Source organism: Dacryopinax primogenitus, assembly GCF_000292625.1.
Source record: "Dacryopinax primogenitus strain DJM-731 SS1 chromosome Unknown DACRYscaffold_15, whole genome shotgun sequence".
Taxonomy (NCBI): domain Eukaryota; kingdom Fungi; phylum Basidiomycota; class Dacrymycetes; order Dacrymycetales; family Dacrymycetaceae; genus Dacryopinax; species Dacryopinax primogenitus.
The window spans coordinates 202,055-228,439 of NW_024467212.1; the positions used below are offsets into that span (position 1 = coordinate 202,055).

Consider the following 26,385-nt stretch of genomic DNA (forward strand, 5'->3'; position numbering starts at 1 on the left):
GGCAGCATCCCGCTAAATCGACTGCGTCAGAGAGTCCCGAGGGCCCACCATCTCGTCCATACTCATGGGTAGACTGGACCCCGAGCGTGAGCGTGATCGACGGCGCGCTTGACGACCTCCGAACACTACCAGGCGTCCCCGCTAGTGCGAGGGAGATGATGGTCAGTTCCTCTGTCCTCCCGGAACCAGGTCCAGCTCCAGGTCTATCACATGTGGTCTTTCCACGACCTCATATGACCGTACCTGGAACGCTTATGCCGGACGGCGACCTCAAGATCAATATCATCCCCCCGTCTGAAACTGACGCAGACACTGGCGATGGTCAGGAGAACAGTACTACGAAGTTTCTCCCTTCTGAGTATCCAGAACGGACGCAAGAGAGAGGGCAGAAGCTGGAGGCGGATGGAACTACACATATCGGGGTGTCAAGGGCCTGGGTCGAACGTGCGGTGCCAGATCCATCAGTCTTCCCAATGAGGGTGGAACTATTGTCTCCCAGGTCCCCAACAACGCCTATTATAGTCCGAGTACAACCGCCCACTCCTGGCCGTCGCTCGACTCCCGCCACGCCGATGGACTTGGAGCGCCCGGCCTACCTGTCTGTCACGGAGGGAAGCAACACCTATTCATTCAATAGTCCTCGTACGTCTGGAGAACGGACACCATCGTTAACCCGACAGTCGTCTATCTTCGCGCCGGATGAGAATGCCCCAACAGCAAGAGAGACACCTAAATTTCCCATTCCAGAAACCCCGATCTCGCAAGGTAACCCGATGGAGCCGTTTGTGGACATCATGCACGCTGTACGTCCTAGGCGTTCTCTGGATTGTGGCTGGGATCTCACGGAACTGGTAGAATGGCGGCAAGCCAGCAGAGCAATGGAAAAAGGACGGGGTGGCGACTGAGGTGCGAGAATGGCTTCGCAAGGTGAGTGCTCTACATTTTCTACCTATGCCGTCCGAAGATGTTGAGTGTATGGATAAGGAATGCCCAACCTCGTGGAAATTGCGGTTGATGTAGGCGTCCCATCCCTTGCTGCTCTATCGCATATTAACAAAAGAGCTTGTAGAATCGGGAAAAGAGCTAATAGCGCTACGTCACCCTCAAGGTTACCGCTCGACAGAGAAACATTTGATATGATTCAGAGGGAATGGCTCCTTCCCGCGCAAATGCTGGATGCAGCCGAAGATCATCACGAGTTCATGACCTACTTCTTTGAAAATCATTCGCAAAACTCGCGTCGACTATGTACGTGTTCACGAGTTCGTCTGCGGGTCCGTCAAAACCTAACGGTTTCGTACAGGCCTGCTGATGCGCTTGACGACCTTCGACCAGGATGGGTGTTGCCTAGGGCTATCCTATGACCAGTTGACGCAGACCACCTATGCGCTCCTGCTGGGTCTAATAGACCAGCCAGGCCAAGCAGCCAGCGAGGACATAGTGGCCATGATCCAGCGCTCCGCTTCATCTGCATGGCATCCCCTTTTGATCCCTCTGTTGCTTCTACAGCAGCGGAATCAGCAGATCGCGCTGAGAGTCACGAGGGCAATTGGGTCGAGCTTCGATGTCAAACCCTTTCGTGCATTCGGAAAACCATCTTGGGATCACAGTCATCGCGGTTCAAAGAAATCGGGAAGACAGAAGGACGATATAATCGACGATTTCGAGAATCACATACTCCAAATTAGCGCGCTGAGCGTTGACATCGGCTTCATCCATCTGAGGGTCGAGCTGTTGCTGGCGACGCTCCAAAAACTCCAACCTTGGCTGGACACAGTTGTGAGCACGGGAGTGGTCACGACCGGCATTCCTCAGAGCAGCCATCTTTGGAAGCAAGATTTTTTGATGCAAGTTCGCAATTCTAACGACACTTTTCTACGCGATATCTATCACCTTGACTCTGTGAATTCAAGTCGCTCATTTCAAATGGTACAGATGAAGGAAAGCTTAAAGACCCACCTTTATGCAGTATGTGATCATCTGATAGAAGACTAAGAATACTAATGCAATGATCATAGATGCAAAGTATGATTGCCCAACGAGACAGCAAGGCCAGAGTGGGTAACAGTTTATCTTCAACCATGGCTTCCCTCGTGATATTGGCCTTCTTGCCTGCAACGTTCTTTGCTGTACGTTCGCGCCTCTTTGTTCTCAGTCCACACATTGAAACCAATGTCAGTGCTTCTTCGCCATACCGTCATCTGCAAGCGAATTTCACGTGGTTATTTTGTGGAATTCCCTCACCTATGTTCTTCCCCTGGCCACGATTGCCACCTTTTATCTGCTATGGCATCGGATAATGGAGGCACGAGAACAGACCACGTTGTTACAGAAGTACAGTGACGTTGCGCTCCAACAGCTTGAACGCTCGAGACGGAGGAATTGGGTTGAACTTTGAAGATTTGAGTACTGGACCCGGAGGACATACACTTTCTGCAGTGTTATGTATACTATTGTGTAACGGCCGATGTTTTGGTTTCCGCCCTCCTTCACCCGATTGCTATGCAGCAGGTGCGAACGGACATTGGGCTTCTTACATAATCATCAGTGCCAGCATGTCGGCTCTCTTGAAGATATGCGCGTGCAAGGGTTTTACCATTGTGTGTAAGTAGTACAGACTCAGTGTCTAGGGGTCGTGGGGTATGTGAAAATGCGAGTAAGTGACTGGAAAGAGGTGTTGTAGTAAGAAGAGGATGGAAATGGATGGGGTGGAAAGCAGCGATGATGACAGTACATAGATGTGCCGAGGCACATGGAAGTGAGGATTGGAGAGTTCAAGGTAGAAGGCAAGTGCACCTTCCACCTCTGAACACACTGGGAAGCATGCAAGAAGTCCTGAATGAGCGAGACTGGACCATGAGAAGGAACCGCGGACAAGATCCTAACGATACAACGTCACAGGGGCAGGAAGAGAGGAAGAGAATATAGGAAGCGGTGATCACTTGAAAAGTAAGAGAGAGAGAAAGCGTTATACAACAGAAAATCAGGTTGAGAGCAGAAAAAAGAAGGAAAAGTCGTGAAATCTTCATCCAGTTTTTGCACCCATGAGAATGAGACTACAGAACTCCGGAGACTAGTGAAATTGAGATTGAAGCTGACCATAGAAGAGATTGAAGGAACCTGATAAGCCTGGCGAGTCAGCACGTTCCAACGAAACGGCCTGCCCTGCCAGGTGAACCCAGCGGTCCAGAATGGCCTCACAGCGGCAATAGGACGCGCACTGCGACTCGTGTACAATTCGGAAAGCGATGCATGAGGTTTTCGTATTCAAGCTGATGCTTGCTTTAGTTGAGTCGTACCGAGAAGTGCGACACCTGTCCACAAGCAGCGGCGACACCTATCTCACCAACCCCATATCAATATCAGGACCTAGGACGAAAGTCGCATATATGTCGGACTGGGTTCGGATCCTGTTTCTTCCCCAGCGCAGAAGCCATTCTCAAGTTCGAATCACTCTCAGCCGGCGCCCATGGCTCACAAACCTAGGGCGTTCCACCTGAGTCCCAAAAGACGACGAGCCTTCATCTCCTCTCCACGAAATCCATTCGTTCGTTCCTACCAGAGTCTCTTCGTCAATAGATGTCATGATCGGCGAGTTCCAGTTGGAGAACTCATGACCTCCCGTGTTGTCAGCAACACCAGCAGGTGGGGAATCGCCCGTCTCTCCAGTGTCGCCGGGGTCTTCAGCGGGTGCTCCGGCATTCCCGCCAACATTGGTCGTTTCTCCCACAGCATCGGCGCCGGCTCCTTGCAGCATAGCACCGTCCTCAGCCTCAGCAGCATCCTCTGTCCCAGCCTCGGCAGCATCACCTTCTGCCCCAGCCTCGGCAGCATCACCCTCCGACTCAGCCCCGGCAGCGTCATCCTCTGCCCCAGGTCCGGCAACATCAGCTGTCTCAGGTAGGTCAGAAACACCAGTCGCTTCAGGGGCGGTAACACCATGCCAGACCAAGCTGGAGTGGTCGATCTCCTCGGCCTGGGTGTCCATGGCCGATTCTTCTGTGTCCATCCCATCCGCAGCGGCCCCATCCTCCCCCTCCCCAGCCTCATCAGGATCGGCAAACCCGAACCTTCTCCGGAAGTCTTCGAAGACGATGGGACCAAGTTCTTCCGGTATAGTAGGTATGGGGGGTGAGGAACCCGAATAGGGTACATAACCCGTGCTCTCAACGTCGCTGAGGGTGGGGGACTGAGGTAAGGGAGATGCGAGCTCGAAGGTAGAAGGGGGTGCTTGGGAGGTGGAAGCAGGTGTTGGGGAGATGGGCTGAGGCGGGACAGAAGGTCCCGCGAATTCTGGGGAGAGCGAGAAGGGAACAGCTGGGGAAGTAGGCGTGGGTGGGAGGACATGCCCGGAGATTATACGCGAAGTGGGGCTGAAGTCTCGGACAGCGTTGCGAGGTTGGACGGTGTTAGCAGGTTCGACCGCGTTAGCTGGTCCGATAGTGTGAACTGGTCCGATAGTGTGAACTGGTCCGAAAGTGTGAACTGGTTTGATGGTGTGAGCTGGTTCGACCGCGGAGATTGGTTGGGGAGCATGTACATGTTGGAAAGCGTATACAGGTTGGGGAGCGCTTGCAGGCTGGACAGCATTTGAAGATTGGACAGCGTTTACGGGTTGGAGATTGTATACAGGTTGGGGGACGTTTGCAGGTTGGACAGAATTTGCAGGTTGGACAGCATTTACAGGTTGGGGAGCGTTTTCAGGTTGGATAGCATCAACATGTTGGAAGTTGAACGGGTTAGACAACCCCGGAGTAGGAGGCAACGACGCAGGCGTCGGGAGCGGCTGGCCCAAGTGTATTCCCGCTCCCCCCGGGGCCAACGGCGGCGGTCGAGCCTTCCGTTCCCTCACTGCCTCTGCTTGGCTGACCTGTTCCTGCGGTTCTTTCCCCGAACTTTGCTTGCCGGGCAGTCGACCTCGGATGAAACGCATCGTTGCTGCTTGGGAAAACCCTAGCTTGCTCTTGAACCATGCTCGTCTCAGCTTGGGGGCAAGGAACCCTCCTCCCTGTAGTGGGCGGCTGAGGATTGTAAGAAGATTATCGCTAATCAGGGCGCCGTGTATGCAGATATTCTCAATGTTCTTCGCCCGGGCTAGGAGCTGGAGCGAGTTGTTGTCCGTGAATGCACAACCCCGCGCGCGTACAAGGCGGACCGAGTCCCACGCGCCTTGGGGACAGGAAAGGACGAGTCGCCGAAGTCCCTTGGATTCGCACGTGTGGGCGCTGAGCGTTAGTGTCCGTAGGCGGGGGGTGAAGAGGTAGGGAAGGAGGAACTGGCAGAGGAAGGGACTCCATTCGTCGATCAGCAGCTCGTAGAGGTATTCCAGGTTCAATGGGCTTGTGGGCATGGGCTCCAGTTTGACTGCAGCGAGGGGCGAGAGCTCTGGGTTGGATATTGGCGGAACCCAGTGCACGTCGCGCAGTGCGAGGGAGCGGAGTTCGGGCGTGTGCTCGAGCAGGTGGAGGATGTCTCCTTGCTTGGACAGGCAGAATCCTGCTAGATCGAGTGTCCGCAAGTGTCTCGCTACGCCTGGACAAGGTGCTAAGTCGCCTAGGGGAGGCATGCATGTTCCTCGATTGTACAGTCGTAGAGTGGTACACCGACCGACGTGCGGGATGACAAGGGCGACATGGCGCGAGTCGGGGAGGTGTTCTTTCCACTCTAGTTGAAGCAGGAGGGGACCGGTTCCGGAGCGAGAGAGGTAGTAATTGAGGTTTGCGAGCTGCTTGCGGGTGGTTATCACATCGCGCGTGTTCCCTGCATATGGGTCGGCTTCGTCGACACCCTCGGTATCGCCACTTGAGGATGTGCTTCTTGTTGGGGGAGGACTGGCCTCTGCGTCATCGTCCTCCAAGCGTCGGTGGATATCCATCCAACTCGGCCGGTAGGGAAGTCTGATGAGAATGCGAGCCCAGATGGGGGCGAAAGACTGCGCAATTGCTCGCCAAGAGCGGGAGACATGGGAGAGCGTGAGCGGGAATCGAGGGTCGTCCGCTGTAACGAGGAGGAAGATGTGAGATACAACTTCGACTGGGAGAGTGTAGACCGGTGCTTGGAGGGCCTGCACTTGATTCTCCAGTCGGGTGATGGACGTCGTTGTTGAGCGGGTTACTCGACGTCGTTTGAGGACGGACAGCTGGGTAAGGGCGTCCTGAAGATCAGGAGGAAGGGGTGCCATGGTCGTCCAGAGTAGAGAAGCGGAAGGGGAGAGAGGGAGCAGGGAAGGTATATGCTATATAAACATCAGACACAGGGGATAAATGACCAGCGGCGATGATGGCCTTTGGTTCGCACCTCGCCGTTAAACCACGCCCGTTAACACAATCGTCTCTTTCTCATTAGTATCCCTCTCTACTCTTCTTCTTCCAATTCTCCATTTTCACATACGTATCTCATATTCCTTCCACGTGTAATGAAAAGAGCGGATATAGCGGATATGTTGATATACTGATGGACGCACAATGGCCGAGAGGGCGCGTGTGTCATGGCCTTGTGTCGCGCACCGTCAAGGCGCCCTTTGTCAATTTCACTCTCTCCTCTTCTTGCCCTGGAGAACCCCCGCTAATTACATTCATTCCCCGTTTTATCACTTTCTACTACCCGGATCAACGAACGGACAAATATCACTATACATCCACATCTACTAATCTATACGTGCAATGAACAAAATCCACCTTACACTTATCTACGCCATCGACATGACGGGTAGGCCAAAAACCAACAGGCCAAAAAAAATTCGGTGGTGTGTTCATGGTACGAGTCTACGCCAGCAAACCATACAGTCACACATACACATACGCACATATTTCCCAAGATTGGCGCTAAGCCCGGCCCCGGCGCATCACCGCCTCCACGCCTGTGTAAATGGAAAATGTGCGTAGGCTGCGCGCCCACAACCAAACTTTCCCACCAGTTTGGCCAAAACGTGTGAGCCACGGGGCTGCCGCTTCTGCATACCTTCCATTGAAGATCTACTTCCTCACTTTCTCATGCTAATGTCCCTTCTGTCATCAGACGTCTTGTCATTCAGAACCATTCCATCACCAGGCCCACATATCCCATTTCCCACATCCGTACTTACTCCGCTTTCAGTCGTCCACTCTCATTGGCTACATGTCAAGTCATGATTCTTCAACAACAAGATGGCGGCGACATCTTCCTTCTTTGTATCGCTCGCGTGGCTCTCGCCTCCCGTTCATCGTTCACTGCTGCCTGATTGAGACTTTCCCCGTCCCGTCCCTGTACCCCAACCATAGGAGAAGTGATTGCGGCAATACCATCGTCCTTCCATTCCTTACGTACGCTAATTACCCTCCCCTCGGCGTTCGTTGCCACCTTCTCTCAACTTCGCCCCACTAGGCGCCCGCCGGGGGGAGGAGGGGGGTACTTCGGTACCTGGCCTCCACCCCAAAACCGGTAATGAACATGTCACCAGTTTTCTCGTGACTCATCGATCCCTTGAACTGAACTGGTCTGTTTCGCGGGACCTGGCCGGCATGGACGTTGGCATATAGTATCTCGCCACATTCTTGTTGCTCTCCAACTCCCATAATCAGCCTGAACTCGGTGCAACGGCCGAATCACATCCGGCGGAAGGCACGCAATCCATACTTGCTGGTGGATGCCGGCCTGGTTTATTCCTGCTTCTGAAGCTGTCGATGACTTGTGTCGGCGTCAGTACTTTAGAAGAATCCTTCTTTTCCCACATGGTTAACAGTCTTCGGATCAATCAATCGGCTTCATCGGCTTCTCACACACCGCCTTCACTTTCCGCATTTCTTACTAATCAGGTGGCTAAATTAGAATAGCAGGAGGACGAGCTCTAGACTGCGGACTCGGCACCTACATATATAGGGCGTCTGATTGTGTTTTTCAGCCCCTATCGGTGCACATCTGAATCTCATTGATGGGTGATGAGTCACTCGCTTGCAAGATACCCACGGATGATCGGCTTTACGGGACTTGGAACTCCTCTTGCAAGTATCTTATCGATCTGACGATGAGTCACTCTCTCTCTAGACACGCACGAATGACCGGTTTTATAGAATTTTCAATTTCTTCTTGCAGATAGGGATTTGAGGGGACTACGATGGATGAAAAAGGAGCACATCATGTCCGTTGGCGTGCAGGAACACACATCGTTCTCAAAGGGAGGGGCAGCAGGCCGACCCCGCCATATCAAACGCGATGACTCACTCGTAAGAAACGCACGAATGATCGGCTGTATGGTCCGAAATTCCTCTTGCAAATGGGAGTTGACCGGGCTGCAAGGGATGAAATGGAGCAAGACGGTATCCGTTGGCGTACATCCAACACACGTCTTTTTCGAAGGGAGGGGCAGCAGGCCCACGCTGCCCCACACCAATGATTGTAGCAAGGACATGATCCATCCAATGCACAGCCAGGACGATCCCCACCCCACGGTACTGACCTGCATATGGACCAATCACCCGCCCAACCAAACTGCACATGAACACTCGCGCCCATACTGCGTTTGGAGCACAAGGATCATTGCCGAGGGATTGCGTGACGCTTGCCCGGATCCCTTGATGGGCGATTATAGAAGTTTTTGGATCGGACCGATTACGCTGTGTCCTGGATATGCACCGCAGAGCTTTGCTGAATTGGACATGACAAAGCAGAATTTGTGAGGTTGAGAGGGGATTCATGACGAGACATTAGGAAGCAGACTTGGGCGGTGCATGACAGTATGGTTGTTTAGGGCCGGTTCGATTCATACGAACCCCACGATCCTGGAAAAGAACACAGTCACGAGTGCAACCACATCCCAAACGCGAGGAGTTTTGTTGCCATTCCGATCGTCGTCGATCAGCACGGGAGACCGTACTGGTTTACGGAAGGATCCGTCCCAGATGTCCGGCGTTAGAGATGGTCTGCGGACTGGAATGAAACCCGTATTGGAACGATATCGGAGCTCGGTAGTTTCGAAAGTAGGAATGTAACATGTTCAACCAGACCGACTTCGACGGCGAGTTTGTGGAGAGAAGATCACCCACTTCACAAGGGCTTGTTCGCCACACACGACAAACCACGTGAGTGGCACGTGAGCATCAATGGGACACGGCCTCAATTTGCTTCTAAAGTTTGTTTCCTGACAACCCTGAACGAGACGATCAACCGGTGATTATGAGCGCCGGCTGCGGTTGCCGTTCTCCTGGACTTTCTTCTCTTTGGTAGAAGAGCTGCACTGCCAACTTCACTACTCGCATTCTATTTCATCTGATAGGAACATGTGCCTGACCGAATGCACCACTCAGTGGCTCTCGAAATGATTGTCGAAACTGGCAGTCGATTAGTACCTGATTCTGGCGAGTGCGGTGCTGCTATTGCTCATTCCAATATTCTCTGTGGCGCTCAGGGCATCACCGCTGACCATCGGCAGCGGTATTCCGACTGTCAGAGGCACCGTCGAACATTCTATTAGGCAGACTGTCGAATTTGTGGCATTTTCGCTCTTCACCGGGCAGTAATCGACAGAATCTCCGTTTTGCAAACCCTGGATTTGGTCAGGAATGCCACGAAAAAGGGCAGATACTTTACGGTGATATTGATGCGCCGGAAGTTCGTTTATAATGTAGCTTGGCTTGGACTCGCAAGAGACACAGTCTGTCAAGTTTCGATCCTATAAATACGGGCTCAGCAACGCGACTCGTTCTGCCCAATCTCAACCCAACCCCGAGTGCCCACTCCCGCTCACACCATATACCAGAATGGCCGCCCCTCTGAACCTACACTTCCAAAACCAGAAGACGAAGAAGAACATCTACCACCGTGAGGGCCGTAAAGGTGCTCAGACGAAAGTCTTCGACCTCGACTCCATCCTCGGGAACGATAATGGTTCCGCTCGGTGGGGCTGGCGCGGTATCAGCTTGTCTGCAGATGAGATGAAGCTCGAAGGTCATATCCTCAAGGCGAGGCTTGCTACGCTCGGCGCGACGACCTGGGTTCCTGTCGAGGTCGACTTGAGCAAGCACCTTAAGGCTGTCGGCGACAAGCTCGAAGCGTACGCTCTTCCTATCATTCCCCAGGAGGAACTGGCCGCTTTGGAGAAGCAAGCAAAGGACCTCGAGGAGGGGATCTCTGCTCAGAAGAAGCAGAGGGAGGAGATTGCCAAGGAGGCCGATACTCGCGAGAAGCTAGCCGAAGAGATGAAGAAGCAGCAGGGAGAGAAAGACAAGGCCTTCGCCGCCGAAATCGCTGCAGACGTTGTGCACGATGCCGAGGAGCTCCGCAAGGATATGGAAGCCGAACAACGTCATGCCGAGGCTGAGGCGGCTCTGAAGCGCGAGGCAGTTGAGAAGGAGGCTCTGTACCTCGCTGAAGAGGCCGTTCTCGAATCCCGCAATGCTCAAATTCTCCGCGCTGCCGAGCTCGAAGTCAGCGGCTTCGTCTCCCAAGCCGAGACAAGCGAGGCCAGAGAGCTCCAGACCGCCCACGACCGCATGAAAATCGAGGAGCAGCTTTCGCTCGCCCAGAAGAAGCTTGCAGAAGAAGCTGCCGTCATCGCCGCACGCGAACTCAACATGAGCAAGACCTTTGGCGATCATGCTTGGCTCAACTCTGAGATCAAAGAACGTGATCTCAAGATGGCGTACATGTTCCGCGAGAAGACCGAACTCTACCGCGAGCTCAGCCAGTCTCATGAGCGCTTCACCACCCTCGACATGCAGCGCCTTACCATGAGCGAGGAGCACAACCGTATCCGTTCCGTGTATGCGACACTCATGGATACGTACAAGAAGACCACTATGAAGCTCACGAGGGTGCAGGCAGAATGCAGGAAGCAGAAGGCTGAGCTCGAGCACGTCCACGAAGAGAAATCTCGATTCCAGAGCAAGTGCACCACGCTTGAAGCAGAGATCGACGAGCTTCGCGCGGAAAACATCGCTCTGAAGACGCTGACCACCACGCTCAAAGCGGAGCGCAGCTCTATTCGCGCAAAGTTCGAGAAGGCCCAGACTACGCTCACCGGCCAGGAGTCCGTCATCAAGCACTCGGAGATGTGGAAGGTCCTCTTCGAACAGCAGGTCCAAACTCTGAGGAAGGAGCTCTCCGACGTAACTTCGGTGATGACGAGGCTCGAGCAGAGCTATCAGGATACTCGCATCGCTTTCCGTGCCGTCAGTTCCCAGAAGGAGAAACTGCAATCCGAACTCGTCGCGGTGAAGTACTCCAAGACGTCCGTCGAAGCGCGTGTTGTGGTCGTGGAGGAAGCTCTGCAGGCAGCTCGGTTTGAGCTGTCTCAACTTTCCAGGTCCTTCGAGGAGAAAGAAGACGAACTCCGGGCTATGGCTGGCGTTAAGGCCGTCCTGGAACGTCGGCTGTCCGGATTGAGCATGTCCCACAGCCAGGAACGGCACGTCAGTCGTAGTATCTCGGAACGTCTTGCGCATGTACAAGGCAGTATGGTCGAAAGCGTGGACTGGATGTACGACATGCGAAACGAGCTGGGCGAGGAGTCCAAGTACGTGTATCTCCACTATTTGCAGAATGGGGGGAGCGTGGGGCTTGGTCTGCAGTCACCGCCTCTCGCACGCTTGCCGAGTTATCGCAGTGCGCTTAACAGCCCCGAAGGGAGTCCGGAGAGGGCGGCCGTCCCCCCTCTTAAGGAGGTTATTGAGTACTCTACACAGGCGGGTGAGGTAAAGGTGGGTGATGTGAAGGCTGTGAGGATTGCAGAGCTCGAGGAGACTAAGATCAAGGAGGTGCCTGTTGTCGCTGTCTGAACATGTTGCTAATCGATACCCGCTCGCGATTTTTACTGCCTGTCTTATCGATGTCGTTTCTGCGAGATAGCTCTTCAGGGCATCACCACGTTCCTTGCCTATGATATGATCAATTTAGCCTCCCCCATGTACGTTTGTCACCCGCAGAATGCACAACCACCAGTCGTTCCTTCCAACAACAGATATGTCCTCTCTTCGAAAGCTGTCGTTCGTTCGCATGCGGCAAACTGAGCGCTCGTCCCCAACTGTCCAGAGCCAAGCGCTCAATTTGGCCCGACCGGATACCAAAACGAACATTCTATTCTCATTCTGTAATACTGGACAAATATGATAAATACAAACCGTGGGTTACAATATCTCCAAACTACCAGTACATCCCCTCATTTGCCCTTCTTCAACACCAGACCCGGTAAGCTAAACATCTGTAGCTCATCAGCACCCCACAAATAACACTCCTACATGAACGTACGCACTTCGAATACCGCCTCCGCGGGCACGGCCCAGCCTTTCTGACCCCGTACGCCTTCGACCCTGTCGCCGATGATGATGCCTATTACTGCGCCTGATTCACTGGCCATGATCGGGCCGCCGGAGGAGGATGCGGTAGGGAGGGGGAGGAAGACGAGGTGGGCAAGGTGGTCATACGTCCCTGGCTGAGGGATGGATCAGCTTGAGAGGGAAGAAGCTAGGAGGAGGAGGAGGCGGACTTTGGCTTCTCTCCACGCTTGGTCTTTGTACCCCTCCACACGGCCCATAGCCCATCGTCTCCAGAGCTTCCCGTTAATCCACCTCTCCCATCCCTGTCCTCCAGCCTCCTCAGCAGAGTTATGCACTCCTATCTCCGCTTCCTCCGGGAGGGGGTAAGGGGAGACCGGCAGTGGGTGGAAGTACGACTCGGCTTGCTGGGGGATGGAGAGGAGTGTTAGGTCCCGATTTGGGAGACTGGAGGGGATGGCTGTGGCTGGGACTGCTCTGCCGAGGGAGGTGAAGATGAGCGTCGTACCGCCCGCATCGGGAGGTGCGAGGAAGCGAACCTACGGCTGAAACGTATGAGACCGGAGAGCACGTAGGGGGGTAAGACGCACCTGCTCGAGCGTATGCGTACAGGAGACGATGAGTGTCCTTCCCCCCCTTTCCCCTTGCTGGGCATAGCGCGTCCTTATGGGAAACCCGCTGCATACGATGACCTTCTCCTCCCCTTTGGGATCGGCGATGACGTGCGCGACGAGTACTGTGCCTCCGTCCTGTCCCTGGTGGAAGTCGACTCGCCTCTCTTTGGGAGGAGAGGGTTCGTAGGGGAGGTACTCGGGCAGCACCCGCGAGCTGTTCTCGTTGTACTCTGTGAGCAGACGTCGGAGGGGAGTTATACATGCGGAAGAACGTAAGCGCTGGAAGCGGGCGAGGATGTAGGCGTCGAGTGGGTTGACGGTGCGTGGGGAGTGAGGGGAGGGAGTGGGAGTAGACGTGGGAGGGAGGTAACCTGGTGCGTCGGGGACGGGAGGGAGGTTGGGAGGGAGAGCAGAGGCAGGAAGGGGAAGTGCTAGACAGCGACGGTGATAGACTGGACTGATAATATCATTCGTTCGCAGTCGTCGTCGTGGTCGATGCATGACTTATACTTTGGACCCTTTCCTTTATGGTTCGACCATGTGTGAACGGTGACTCGACAGCCTTATCTGCAAATCAATATGAATGCGGGATAAGAGGCAACTTGTACATCATTACTTTGTTCATACAAGTTGACTTCAATGGGGGACAGCACAGAGAATGGTGAGCCAGAGCACAACTTCCCACCCTCCCGCGCTCACCCCCTCCAGCCCCTCACCTCTCCCAACGAGGAGCCCACCTCCTCTCCTCCTACGGCCGCAGCACCCAATCAGCCAAGGAAATCCTCACAGACGGCTACAACAGCACAAACCCCGACGGCTGGATAAACCTCAACGCCTCGCAGAACACCCTCCAGCATCCAGAGCTGCTCCGGTTCCTCCGCTCAAAGTTCGATCTCGCAGACGTGGAGTTCAAGATCGGGGACGACCTTTCCGGTTCTAGGCGGCTTCTCCGGGCCCTAGCTGCGTTTCTCAACAGGCACTTTGGACCATGGAAAGAAGTGGAAGAGGAGGAGATCATCCTCGGTGCTGGGTGCGCACCGGTGACGGAGCAGCTGCTGATGTATCTCGCCGATCCGGGGGAGGGAATCCTGCTCCCCACACCCAGTTTCTCGGGGTACAAACACGACTGTATGGTGCGCAACGGACTTAGGCCAGTGTTCGTCCACGCAAAGATGGAAGACCATTTCTCGACCTCGGCGATACCGGCGTTCGAGCACGCGCTCAAACGCGCTCAAGAGCAGGGAACAACGATCCGCGCAGTGCTCCTATGCAACCCCAACAACCCGCTCGGGCGGTGTTATCCCCAAGCCGCCTTACTCGCCTATGCCCGTTTTTGCGAAACCCACAACCTCCATTTCGTATGCGATGAGATATTCGCCCAGTCGACCTTTTCCTCCGACCTGCCAAACCCCGTGCCGTTCGTATCGGCCCTATCGCTCGATCTTGCGGCAGAGGGATGCGACCCTGCACGTGTACATGTCCTCTATGGCCTGTCGAAGGACTTTAACGCCAACGGGTTACGGGGAGGGGCGCTTATCTCGCGCAACCGTCAGCTGCTAGGAGCACTACGCACCACCTCGCACTATATCAAGATGAGCAGCGCGACTGCTCTGCTCTGGGCTCTTGTGCTCGAGGACAAAGGGTGGTGGGAGACGTTCGTTCAGGAGAATAGGAGGAGACTTGGGAGGGCGTATGCGTACGTCACCGCTTGGCTGAGGTTTCACCAGATCCCGTACTATCCGGCCAGCGCGGGGCACTACATCTCTGTCAACTTGCGCCAGTTTTTCCCTTCCCACGATGCGGAAGGGAACGACATTGGCGAGGAGGAGGAGGCGAAAGACGATCTGCTGAACAGGATGTTGAACAAGGGGAAGGTACTACTGGGCTCGGCTGCAGGGTTCAACTTCCCGGAAAAGGGCTGGTTTAGATTATGTTATTCTGCCCCGGACGGGGACGTACTGCCCGGACTGAGGAGATTGGAGAAGATGTTTGACCTGCCGGAATGGGACGGCGGTTCGGGGTTGTAGGCAGTGTTGTTTTCTGAAGATAGATTGTTGGAGATGGAGATAGGGATTGGAAGCAGGACATGCAGGGAAGACGTCATGTCGCGCAATTACGACGATTTTGAATGAGAGATTCGTTACAGGAGGTATATAATCTCCCAAGTATGTACTGCAATCATCTTGCCTCTCCTTCCCTGTTATTTGTTGCTGTAGTACACTTGACCTCGGCTGGATGAGAAACTGGTTCTGACTGTAACTCTGCTTCTGACCGGACTTGCGTTGATCTCCGTTCTTCGGCGGGAGATGGACGTTCCTCAAGTTCCTAGCAGGCACTGATATTCCAGCACTTACAGATGCCTCATCACTCTTGTTCTCTTGTTGTACGCTGTCAATCCCGAAAGATACGCTCATAGACCGCGAAGCAGGGAATGATCAGTAGTTTTTGAAAGACCACAACGCTCGTACTTATACTTGGAGGATGGTGACTCGTGATCGGGCGATCGGGCCTTCTGAACCGATCCGCTCCCGCCAGACGCTCGTGCCCATTCATCCCACGGCCCACGGTCCAGTTTCGGGCTTACGCTCCAGTCCCGGACAAGCTATGCTACACCAGGGTGACCCTGATGGCCTGCGGGGTATATCCCCTGCGACCTTGGAGATGACTCTCCTTCACCTTTGTCCACTATGACCGTTATCAAAGTATCGAACGGGCAGTCCTGTGAGTACTTCCCTTCTTGCCCGTAGATTCCTCTCACCCGTAGCACCAGCAGCGCCCAACCTCTCCCACAGAGGGAGGGCCGCGCTCTCCCACGCTGGGCAGCTGATCCAGCTCGCCCAAAGCCTGTTCCAAGACGGCTACTCCTCCTCCAACCCAGGCGGGTACTGCAACCTCGGCGTGGCAGAGAACAGCCTGCAGCACCAGGAGCTGCTCGATTACTACAACAGCAAGTTCCGGCTTGAGGACGTAGATTTCACTTATGGGAACGATCTGAGCGGGTCTATGCGGTTGTCTGCTGCCCTGGCGAGGTTGTTCAACGGTTATTTCCACCCTGTGAGCCCGATACTCCCGGATCATCTGCTTGCTGGTGCGGGGTGCAGCGCGCTGGTCGACATGCTCGTGTTCCACATTGGAGACCCAGGGCAGGGGGTGCTCATCCCCGTCCCGTATTATACCGGGTTCAACGGGGACTTCATGGGTAGGAGCAGTATCATGCCCGTCCCTGTGCCTGTCGACCAGGCAGACCCGTTCGGGGAAGGCACGCTCAAGGTGTTCGAGGCTACGCTGCGCAAAGCCGAAGAAGGGGGAATAAAGATCTGCGCGGTGATGCTCTGCCACCCACATAACCCGCTCGGGCAGTGTTATCCTAGGGAGACGGTGCTCGCCTATGCTCGGTTTTGCGAGGCACACAACCTCCACTTGATTAGCGACGAAATCTACGCGCTGAGCGTCTTCCCCACCAATGACGTGCCTGAGCCGACGCCCTTTGTCAGTGTGCTCAGTATTGATTGGGCAAGGGAAGGGGTCGACCCGGCGCGCATACATGTCATTTATGGCATGTCGAAGGACTTTAACGCCAACGGCCTGCGGGGCGGGGTACTCTGCTCGCAGCATAATTCCGAACTACTGGTCGCCGTCAGGACCACAAGCATGTTCATGAAGATGTCCTCCGCGACGGTAATGCTCTGGAGTGCGATACTCGAAGACCCGGTGTACCTCCCCGCGTTCATAAAGGAGAACCAGCGCCGGCTGCGTGAGGCGTACGAGTACGTGACCCGGTGGTTCCAGTTCCACCAGATCCCGTATTTGCCCAGCAACGCCGGACACTTTGCGATGGCCAATTTCCGCCAGTTCTTCCCAAATGAGGACGAGCACGGACACGCTCTCACCCCGGTGGTGGAGGACAACGGCGTAGCCAGGGACGCGCACATGTTCCGCCGCATCTTGGGTGCGAAGGTGTTCGTCGGTTCGGCAATGGCGTTCTCCCACCCTACGCCTGGGTGGGTGAGGCTCACGTTTGCGGTCAGGAGGGATTATCTGGTCGTTGGGCTGGAGAGGCTGGAACGGGTGTTTGGCTTGCCGAGATGGCCGGGGTTGGATGAGCCTGTTCGGGGAAGGGAGAAGGAGCAGGTGACGCAGCTTGGATAGGGACTGGGGAAGATGGGATTGTAGGCTGTTGGGATGGGTGCTTGGGAGGATAGATGCGAGGGATGATGTCACTCGTGTGAAGGGATGTAGACAATATAACAATGACAAGTTCAGAAGTTTACCCAACAGGAAGATAACGGGGTTTGGTTAGGCGGGGTTGACTAAAGTCTATGCATCTAACCTATCCGTACCTTTGGGAGATACGCTCAGTATTTGGAACTGGCATGGTAGACTCCCACTTTAGACGGGCGGCTGTCCAAAGAGGTCTCAAACGTTACTGGGCATTGACAGCGATGATGACCTTTGCAAGAGGCGATTTTTTGTAGCAATATTGTCTTCAACCGGCGTGCTACAGGTCACGTCCCCACAAAACGGGATGACGTCACCTCGTCCCCCAAGCGTGGAGATGCATATGATGTGCTGGCTTGACCCGCGCGAAGGTTGGAAAGTGTCTATCAGGTGATCATGACAGCGCTAGCGCTGCATACCTTGGTCCTTCCGAGCATAACGGATCCGGCGGGTTCGCTCATGCTAAGGTCGTACAGCCCTGATGGGAGCAAGCGCTCAGCGAGCGTATTCCCAGCAGCAGCAAGTTTAAGGGAAGGAAGGTCTCACGACCCACGTCCACTATAGCACTAGTACTGGTCCAGCGCACCTTCCAGTCCAAGCCCGAATTCGCAGGACCCTGCCACTGATATTGACCTCCTAGACAGGAAAGAGCTGACCGCACCAATGTTGACCACTAGGGTCCACACTTTTGCCAGGGGGGCGACCCTTGCCCCCACCACAAACTCACGTAGACTTTTCTAGCTGGATGATCCAGTGAAATCCAGGGTCTAGGTTCCCTATTAGGGTATGACCACTTAGAATGTGGCCTGGTGGCCATGCTTTCCAGCCCCTCTCCCATGGCAACCACCAGCATCCCCTACCACAATATTGTCATCTTGGATATTTATTATATCATGCCATGCCCACGCACATACTGCCCTAGTCCTCCGTACAACATTGAGCTACAGGCCAAGAGAACATGGGCCAAGAAGTGCATCCATCACCTCCTAGTGATAACATTACTGACTAGCTCTAGACACCAAGCCATCCTCCAAGAGTATCAACACAAATATGATGCAGTCAAGCATGCTACAATGAAGACACACAAGGAGGAATCACTTGCTCACTTGAAGAAGTACAAGGCAGACCAAACTGCTCTTCGAGCTATGGAGGAAGGGGCATATGCTCTATTGATCTTGTCGACCAAGCCCTAGAGATTGATCCCTAGATATCAATACCTGTTCATTGTAGATGCTAGGACTACAACATTGTCCATGAGTTAAATAGCATTCTTGGGTCGCCATCTGCACCCATACTATTTCCTACCAAATCCCACCCATCACATACAATGTCAACAATAGGAGGCCTAGTCACTTTGAAGTCTTGAACCACATTAACTATGTTCTTCTCTGTAGGGGCCAGCAATAAGACCTCTCTGCCACTACTCTTGGTGCATATCTCTTGACAGGGTTGTTTCTGCCCACCTGTCACTTGGCTTCTTGCCTGTCATTTTAGTGGCCTGGACAGGTCAGTATTGGGTCATTGTCCAGAGAGATCCACCATTGCTGTAGAGGTTGATCCAACAGTTGGTGAAAGAAACAATGACCTTCTTTGAGTGCATCATGCATTTGAGCCAATTCTCCAATACTGGACATGTCAGAAGGGTTGATGATAGCCTCTAGGGGCCAACCATGTAGAGTGATGTGGAAAGCATCCTTGATATCTTGACTGAAACCCTTATACACCATAATTGTCCTGGCACCCTTAGTGATACATCCTAGAAGCTTGGAAGTGAGCTATATACATATTCAAGACCATGTAGAGCACATACAAATCTTGTCATCTAGCATCAAGTGGATCTTGTGCTTCAGAGTGTTGACCCTAGATTTTGTACTTGCTGCCATCTCTGCACCAAACAACATGAGTACAAACAATGCTTCACCAAAATCAGTCTGATGTATGCCTTGCCCCTCCTCCTAGAACCCAAGACTCCAGTTCTAGGCTCAGAATGGGCATAGGCATACCTAGAGCCATCTCAAGCCACTCTTTGCAGAGTGTGCTGCCGAAAAACATTGGGACAGCATAGTCATTGACATGGCCTCAAATGACTAGGCCAAAGATATGCCCACCAGTATGAGTGTTGAAGTCTTGGGCAGTCGATTGCAGAGTCTCCTGCATGTGCTTCATGTCCGAGAGCCTAGCATGGCCAGGCCAGCCAACTTGCTGGGCACAACTTTCCCATTGCACTATGATGGCTTCCTTTGTGCTTGCACAGAGGACAGGGTCGGTCTCTAGAACCTTCACCCTTGCCACTATGGCTTCTTGGAAAGCTGAGTCACCTACAGCCTGAAAGCTTTTCCCTAGCGGTAAGAGTAAGGTCTTGGAATAAGGATAAAGCCAAGGTAGGCAGACCTAGGTGCTTCCACTCTGCCACTAGCTCATGATGGCTGCATTGTACACTGAAATGGTGTCATTTCGATGCTTCAGCTGTTGACCATAGAAAAACCCTAGCATGGTGTTGACATCCATAGCATGCTGGGCAGCAAGTGCCATCAGGTCAACCTCAACCTTTGTCCTAATCTCCTCAACTGCAATATGCACTTCCCCATGGTGAGCATGGTTCTCAAGTGTAGTTCTAGAGCAATGAGCCCAGGAGGTCACTAGGGCAGTAGAGTGTGGCATTGCTGGAGTGGTACAGAGTAGACTTAGAATGGTGAACTTAGTATGTGTATACATGACATGTGGATACATGCACATGATGTGTGTGTGTTTACTTAAGCACCTGTTCAGAAGGCATTTATTGACAGTCTTCTACATTCTACATACCTAGGCTTCGCATCACAAAGCCTAGACAATACTAACAGTTTGAGTCCTACACAAAAGAATGGAGGTGGGCACCTAGGGCATGGATGTAGAGAGTGGCATACAATGCCAAAGGCATCAAGTTGGAAGTAAGTAGAAGAAGAAAGGAGAGACCTACCTTACCATGCACTTCTTCCTCAACGTCCCTAGGCCCTGCCCTTGTAGTAGTCATTCAGGTGCTCTGACTTCATCAAGTTCACAACATCTGCGAGCAGTGCATGTAGGTGCGGGCTGTAGTTTTGGCAAGCCTTGTCAGACATGAGCTCTTCCCTGAAGGAGTCCCAGATGACATGGTCCATCCTCTTGAGCCAAGTCCTAGGCATGTCCCAATGGTAGATGGCTGCAGCCTTGGTCTCAATCCTAGACATGTAGAGGGGGGCAATCTGGAGGGCATCTTGGTAGGTGCGAAGGAGCTTGGAGAGTAGACGTGGGAGGACAGGCAGTTCCGTAATGTTGTCGGGCCTCGAATACAAGGTTCTAGCATGGTTGGCCAAGAGCCTAGAGGCAAGGGAGAGGTGCGCCAGGGAGTTGTCCCCACCTGAATGTGTCAGTGTGTAGGAAGGAGGGAAAAGCTGCATCATTGACTGGGTCCTAGGCATAGAAGCAACCAAGTGCATACCACGTCCCTTGCCCTTGCCTGCTGGGGTGGAAGAGGGGGCATGTTGAGTAGGGGCTGGGGCTGGAGGGGTCAGGAGCTCGATCATATGTGTTGGGAAGTAGTCATAGGGGTTGAAGGGAGGCAGGTCAGGGGGGTCAGACCTACTCCTAGGGTCTGACCCCTCAGCGCACCTAGCATCTTGGAAGTTTGTATAATGTTGATTGTAGGGAATGACAACACAGTCATGATACAGCTTGAAAATGCCTTTGATGAGGGGCATATAGCCCATGTTTCACAGAACCCTAGAGATGAAGGTCTTGATGGTAGTCATAGTGCCATCGTACCTAGCAAACATACACATGTTGAGGAGGGCACCAAGAATGTAATCAGATGTAGTAAGCTAGAGAAGAAGGTAAGTAGGAAATCTAGCCTGGAGGGGACTAGAAAATGTACAATGTCAAAGATTTGAGGTTGTAGTTCCTTGTACCAAGTGATATGCTGAAGGCGGCCATTGAATGGATCACAAAAGATGTGCATATCAGCACCTACCAAGTCATTGCCATTGAAAGTAGAGCCATCAATCATCCTAGAGACCATGGCAACTCTAGCTCTCTCATCCTTCCAGACCTTGTGGTCCATCCAAGGCTGTGTCATAGGTTGGGGTCTACCAATCTTGGTGGTAGGGAGCTGGACCCCAGCAGCAACCTTGTGCATGAGCATGTGGAAATTGATGAGGAGGGCAATGGGCATGTTGATGTTGGCATGGGGAAGGGAGGCAGCAGATTGGAAGCCAGAGACATGTTGACCTAGATGTAGTATTAGCATATATACTGTAGGTGTGTAGGTCTAGGGACTCACCAGAATGAAAACCTGAGGTACCTCCTGTCAACACAAGAGACCTTCCACTAGGAATAAGAGCCATAGAGGGCGAGGGCAAGGGGAGACAGTAATGAGGAGTGCCAGACTGAAGATTCCAAGTCGAGCCACCACTGGACAATAATCCTACCCTCCAGTCAGTACATATATGTGGTGGATGGATCACATACTCACCTGTATGCAGACTAGGAGGCAGGAGGTCAAGGTTGACAGGTTGGATGTTGTCATCCAGATCCATCCACAGTAGCTATTAGGAAGAGCTTGCTTGTTTCTGTGCTTGTAGTTGCCTAGTTGTTCTAGATAGTAGAATGTTGATGTCAAGGAGTAGAGGATGAGGTCCTTCCAATGGGGGGGTTGGAAATGATGGTGGATGGGAGGAGAGGGACGTCATTTGCGCATCCAGTATAAGCTAGGCAGAGCAGAACCAAAACATTGAAAGAGAAGCACAACAATGTGCCCTCGATTTCTAGATGACTATTGGGCCAACCCCATTTCCAATGAGAGTACCTTCTAGCAGACTCTTGTTCATTCTAGACCATGAATTTTAGGGAATGAGGCATGAGGATTAGAGAACCTAGTGTGACACTGTAGAGAAATGGGGTGATGAGACAACTAGGGAGAAGTATCACACACTGAGAATGACAACAATTAGAACGTAGGATTGCGATCACACTCATCTAATGAATAAATTGTCTTTTACTTTAGGTACATTTTAGCTTCCATATTAAGTATTAATTTGCACAATGAATTTATAATTTACACATAATATTGACTTGTAAATAAATTGCTATAGATGGCTGCTACAGTTGGGTTGACATCTACTGGAAGGCATCTTCCTCTACAACTATCAGTAGGAGGTAGAACATTGTACCACAAAGAAATCAGCCTAGAAACAAGTCATGAGCATCACATTGCTCAACATACTATCCATGGCATTACCAAACTAGGTTACAGTCTCTGTACTATGATACCCATCCTAATCTACAAATCAATCTGTTCAAGTGCCTCCACCATCCATTCTATTTCAGCCTGACTCTCATTGTCTACACCATTGAGTTCTAGATCATAGAAGTCTCTAGCATCCAGGGGCTCTTTGTTCTTCACACTGAGTTCTGGAACCTTGGTAGATGGAGCAACCTGTGGTTGAATATCATGCACTTGTTGTGCTCTAGTACCGACAGGTACCAGACTGACAACTCTGGCTAGAGCAAAGACATCTAGAAGGCAAGACCATATTGGGACTGAGATGCTTGCTTGCTTAGCAATGTAGGTCTTCATCTCAGTGGCCAATAATTTGTCACCATCTGCCTTGGTTAACTGAGCTCTAGCTTCCATCACACTAGGCTCTAGGTGTAGTGCTGTCCAGACACAGCAAGCCTTGACATCTAGATGGCAGATCTCTTCTTTTGCACACTGCATGAGGAGCCACTGTACAACAACTGGATGCACTTCCAGATCAGCCCACATAGCCCCTCTAATGTCAGTCCAAGAGTAACATAGAAGGGAGAAGTCAGACAGCCACATATAGGTGAACATGTCCTTGAAAGTGAGGAGAGGGTGATTGACCTTGGCAGTGAGGGTGTTGTAGCTAGTCAATGCAGATTGTATACCCTTGCTCCTCTTCTGGAGTGCTTCTCCTAGAGCCTTGCACATCTTGTACCCTGGAAAGTAGTGAGGAACTCCGGCTTGTGTTGATCATATTGCACTGCTTACCAGTTCTGCAGAGATTGAGTTTCTCAAGCTCAAACAGGCACTATACAACAAGGGATTCGAGGCTGTCTAGTGCCTTGTTGTACTCTCTGTAGTATATGCTTTGATCCATTGTTTTCCATTCTTGACTGTCAGGTGTCCATTGTTCAATACCAAGGCACTTCTCATATGCACAAGCTGTTGACTCATGTTGTTTGACTAGATTCACTAGAGCTGTGTAGTTGTGCACTAGAGCTCTAGCTTGATCTTGATGGGGGAGCAAGCTCTAAGACTCTTGGGACATATGGATAAACCCATCGAAGCCAGAGTTATGAAGTAGTTCCCTAGAGACAGGTCAGAGTACGTCTGATGAGAAGACAGTGTAGATGCACTGGGCCTTGTTGAGTTGCTGCAATGACTCTAGGTAAAGGAATGCAGTTTCATTACCCTCTGGTTCAGCTTGAAGGTTGTTGAAGTAGGCCTTCTCCTCTTCTAGGAACCATTGAAAGTCCTCATTGGTAAGTCCTCAATCTTGTTGGAACCAAAGCACCATGGGTTCCACAGTCTCTAGGATCTCTTGTGCCTGGCAGTAGTTATTGTAAATGAACTCGGCTACAGATATTGTCAGTGGATGTAATAAACTGCAACAGTACTACACACCTAGTTGCAATGCCCTATTCTCATCCCACTGCCTCCAAAAGAGGTGTAGAGTTAGGTGTCAGTGGTATGCTGATGCATAGCAGAATAGATGGGCAGTAAGGTTCTGCCTTGAGAACAAGTGCTCATTAGTCTCAAACTCTTCTAGACCAGCTGTCCCTAGAAACCATGGGTGGAAGCCTAGCTGACAATGCCAGTTGTGGGTGTAACCATGAAAAGCTCCAATGAGGTAATGGACACGTAGCTCTTCGGCTCAAGCACCAAGAGCACTACAAGCGACTGTCTTTGAATGCTCACAACTGATGTCATAACTGATAGCAAGCCCTTCCCCATAGACCTCCATAAGCTTCGCCAAGCAGGCCAAGGGATACTTGGACCTAGGACATAGCATGAGCAAGTTTAGTCTTCCTACAGCTAGGTCAGATATGTACAACTCTCCGCTTTGGATTAGGTCAGCCGAGTAGAGCACCATTCCATGCCAACATGTCACAACAAAGTTGCCCATTGCATCTAGTGCCCCAGTCCACTTGCTTGTATGTTCCTTGGTCTTCCATGCCTTCCACCTGGATGTGCACACCTTTGTCTCGTCACCTTGAGGTGTATTTGTAGAAGTCTTGCCTTGTTCTTCCTTGGTCAATGTGTCCAATGTCTTGCCCTGTCTTCCTGGGCCACTAAGTGCACGTTGATACTGATCAACCTCCTTGGAATCAAGGATGTAGTTGCTATGAAATTCATGGTTGTCATGATAGCCCACACCTAGAAACCTCTTGGACAAACTGTTGCCATCTGCAGCAACAAGCTTGGAGTGCATCAAGACTTCTTCTCCTTCTAGCTGCCTAGGAAATGAGTCACTGACATGAGAGCACCTCTACTATGTAGATGCACTTACACAGTATTCACAAGCAGTACAGGAGTTGAGCAGATGCCAATTCAGCATGTCTTGCCCAAAGCTCCTTTGTACTAGGAGTTCAACATGCAGAATCATCTCTACCCAGGCATTGTAGGCTTGACTGAGGTGTATTCATAGATGACATCTGTAGGGCTGCTGTTCAAAGATAAGTGGCTAGAAGATGGGAAGGGTAAATGAAGAACATACTGCATGAAGGTTGCATAACACTCTAGCGAATGCCTTGTGTGATGTGTGTGACTGGAGGCAGCATCAGTGGTACACCTCTAGCACTTCTAGAGACATTGCGACTCTAGGGCTAATTGGGGAACATGCTAGATATCCATGGCAGAGGAGTAGGGTGAGCAAGTTGTTGCCATCTTGGTGACAGTAGACCTTGAGGAGACTGACTCCTAGATTGACATATGAGTGAGCTTCAAGCACTGACCCAGGCACCTATGTTTCCACCCCACCACCTTAACACATGCCATGTCCAACTCTACTCCCACTTGGGAGGGTTCTAGATTGGGGCTGCCTCCATTGGGCAGTGGTTCATGCTTCCATTGGAGGTAAGCACAGGCAAGGGTAGGTATGGCTGTTTTCCATCACAGTGCCATTTTGCCATTTTGCTTGCATAGCAAGTCTGTCCGGAAGCAGAGCCTCTACAAAGGGTTGCCCTACACTCCTGGTCAGATTCTAGAGAACTGGATGGACAGTATGTGAGAGGCACCTAGATCTCTGCCACATCTGTTGAAGGTGCTCCTGTCTCATCTCCTGGCCCCATTTGGTCCACCCTTCATCCATCTCCCAGGCCACCTCAGCTCCCTGTTCCCACATCCTACTCTCCGGGTCAAGAAGCTTGCCATCTTGAGTGCCAAAGTCGACGGCCCTGATAGGATCTCCATTGTAGGTGGACTTCAGGAAATTGAGTGCTTCAGCATCTTCTGGGAGTGCTGGTGGAGACATTACTGGCCCTCCTTCTCTAGCAATGGCTAGACCTACCCTGTTCATTCTCCTGAGTTGTCAGGGCACCAGCTCATTGGTTGGTCAAGAGACATGACTAAGCCTTTATGACATGGAAGTAGCTGGTATACCTTGGCATGTGCTGGAACCTGCTGGAAGGATTGGATGGTCAGGTGACCTGCTGTGCATGGCTGTGCATGACCTCATATGACCTCATCCTTGGTCATATGACCTGATCACCTGACTAGGCTGAGTAAGCAAGATGTTCTAGCAGGTTCCACCACAGAGGTATAAATATAAGGCCTACTCTGCCTGGGACTGTCTCTTCAGACTTGGTCTCTTAGGATCATCCACAGGTACCTATACTGTAGATAGGTCTTAGTCATCAGGTCTACTCCACTTCCTTGTTGCCTGCTTAGACTCTTGGCACTCTTAGGTGAGCAGACTTAGTCAGCCTGTGTTGCCCTAACAGAAGACCAAGTCTCCAAGTGACAACCTCTGCTTCACCACTCCACCTCTACTCTTACCTGCCTTTACTCTTACCACACACACCCAACACCTGCCTTATTCCATATCCACCATTATGGAACAAGCAGAAGAATTCCCTGATCCCATTTCTATTCTTCAAGCACAGGTCCTAGAGCTGACTCAGCAGCTCCAACAGCTTATGACAGCTTCCTGGAGTAATCAGCCTACAGCCCCTGTGTCTAAATCTCCAACCCAATAGTAACTATGACACCACTACCTATGGTGACAATAGTCATGGAAACCAGAGTCATGACAGCCATTACCATGGGG

The 26,385-nt window shown here is 52.2% G+C and overlaps 9 protein-coding genes across 9 annotated transcripts; 4 read left to right on the forward strand and 5 right to left on the reverse strand.

Moving 5' to 3' along the window:
* Positions 1-1,503: 1,503 nt before the first annotated feature.
* Positions 1,504-2,461, reverse strand: DACRYDRAFT_23648 (uncharacterized protein). The gene is made up of 3 exons (XM_040773327.1): positions 2,180-2,461; positions 2,019-2,129; positions 1,504-1,968 (listed from the first exon to the last, which is right to left on the reverse strand). Exon 3 carries the CDS (start codon positions 1,822-1,824, stop codon positions 1,621-1,623), a length of 204 nt encoding a protein of 67 aa, XP_040626427.1. The 5' UTR covers positions 1,825-1,968; positions 2,019-2,129; positions 2,180-2,461; the 3' UTR covers positions 1,504-1,620.
* A 476-nt stretch (positions 2,462-2,937) lies between these two features.
* On the forward strand, positions 2,938-3,572 carry DACRYDRAFT_23649 (uncharacterized protein). Its single transcript, XM_040773328.1, has one exon. The coding sequence runs from the start codon at positions 3,249-3,251 to the stop codon at positions 3,498-3,500; it is 252 nt and encodes an 83-aa protein (XP_040626428.1). The 5' UTR covers positions 2,938-3,248; the 3' UTR covers positions 3,501-3,572.
* A 6,128-nt stretch (positions 3,573-9,700) lies between these two features.
* Positions 9,701-11,902, forward strand: DACRYDRAFT_23650 (uncharacterized protein). The gene has a single exon (XM_040773329.1). The coding sequence runs from the start codon at positions 9,735-9,737 to the stop codon at positions 11,748-11,750; it is 2,016 nt and encodes a 671-aa protein (XP_040626429.1). The 5' UTR covers positions 9,701-9,734; the 3' UTR covers positions 11,751-11,902.
* A 227-nt stretch (positions 11,903-12,129) lies between these two features.
* DACRYDRAFT_117763 (uncharacterized protein) lies at positions 12,130-13,360 on the reverse strand (the record flags this gene model as incomplete). Its single annotated transcript, XM_040770449.1, has 4 exons — positions 12,130-12,172; positions 12,224-12,403; positions 12,458-12,784; positions 12,836-13,360. The coding sequence occupies 4 exons, from the start codon at positions 13,358-13,360 to the stop codon at positions 12,131-12,133; spliced, it is 1,074 nt and encodes a 357-aa protein (XP_040626430.1).
* A 138-nt stretch (positions 13,361-13,498) lies between these two features.
* DACRYDRAFT_117764 (PLP-dependent transferase) lies at positions 13,499-14,997 on the forward strand (the record flags this gene model as incomplete). The annotated part of the gene is made up of 2 exons (XM_040770450.1): positions 13,499-13,520; positions 13,568-14,997. The coding sequence occupies 2 exons, from the start codon at positions 13,499-13,501 to the stop codon at positions 14,884-14,886; spliced, it is 1,341 nt and encodes a 446-aa protein (XP_040626431.1). The 3' UTR covers positions 14,887-14,997.
* A 520-nt stretch (positions 14,998-15,517) lies between these two features.
* On the forward strand, positions 15,518-17,109 carry DACRYDRAFT_69245 (PLP-dependent transferase). Its single transcript, XM_040775897.1, has 2 exons — positions 15,518-15,580; positions 15,630-17,109. Exons 1-2 carry the CDS (start codon positions 15,547-15,549, stop codon positions 17,006-17,008), a joined length of 1,413 nt encoding a protein of 470 aa, XP_040626432.1. The 5' UTR covers positions 15,518-15,546; the 3' UTR covers positions 17,009-17,109.
* A 2,955-nt stretch (positions 17,110-20,064) lies between these two features.
* DACRYDRAFT_109637 (uncharacterized protein) lies at positions 20,065-21,630 on the reverse strand (the record flags this gene model as incomplete). The annotated part of the gene is made up of 7 exons (XM_040768914.1): positions 20,065-20,456; positions 20,538-20,683; positions 20,861-20,916; positions 20,970-21,014; positions 21,066-21,322; positions 21,375-21,518; positions 21,567-21,630. 7 exons carry the CDS (start codon positions 21,628-21,630, stop codon positions 20,065-20,067), a joined length of 1,104 nt encoding a protein of 367 aa, XP_040626433.1.
* A 1,139-nt stretch (positions 21,631-22,769) lies between these two features.
* DACRYDRAFT_43352 (uncharacterized protein) lies at positions 22,770-23,054 on the reverse strand (the record flags this gene model as incomplete). Its single annotated transcript, XM_040774537.1, has 1 exon — positions 22,770-23,054. A coding segment is annotated over one exon (285 nt), but the record flags the coding sequence as incomplete, so codon positions are not given.
* Positions 23,055-23,799: 745 nt separating this feature from the next.
* On the reverse strand, positions 23,800-24,129 carry DACRYDRAFT_55466 (uncharacterized protein; the record flags this gene model as incomplete). The annotated part of the gene is given in 2 exon segments (XM_040775330.1): positions 23,800-23,990; positions 24,009-24,129. The coding sequence occupies 2 exon segments, from the start codon at positions 24,127-24,129 to the stop codon at positions 23,800-23,802; spliced, it is 312 nt and encodes a 103-aa protein (XP_040626435.1).
* Between the last annotated feature and the right edge of the window lie 2,256 nt (positions 24,130-26,385).

Coding starts and splice junctions, on each gene's coding strand:
- DACRYDRAFT_23648 (XM_040773327.1), bottom strand. CDS start 1,824: ATGGCTGCTCTGAGGAATGCCGGTCGTGACCACTCCCGTGCTCACAAC.
- DACRYDRAFT_69245 (XM_040775897.1), top strand. CDS start 15,547: ATGACCGTTATCAAAGTATCGAACGGGCAGTCCT. Junction 15,581..15,629: donor AGTATCGAACGGGCAGTCCT/GTGAGTACTTCC, acceptor CCGTAGCACCAG/CAGCGCCCAACCTCTCCCAC.
- DACRYDRAFT_23649 (XM_040773328.1), top strand. CDS start 3,249: ATGCATGAGGTTTTCGTATTCAAGCTGATGCTTGCTTTAGTTGAGTCG.
- DACRYDRAFT_23650 (XM_040773329.1), top strand. CDS start 9,735: ATGGCCGCCCCTCTGAACCTACACTTCCAAAACCAGAAGACGAAGAAG.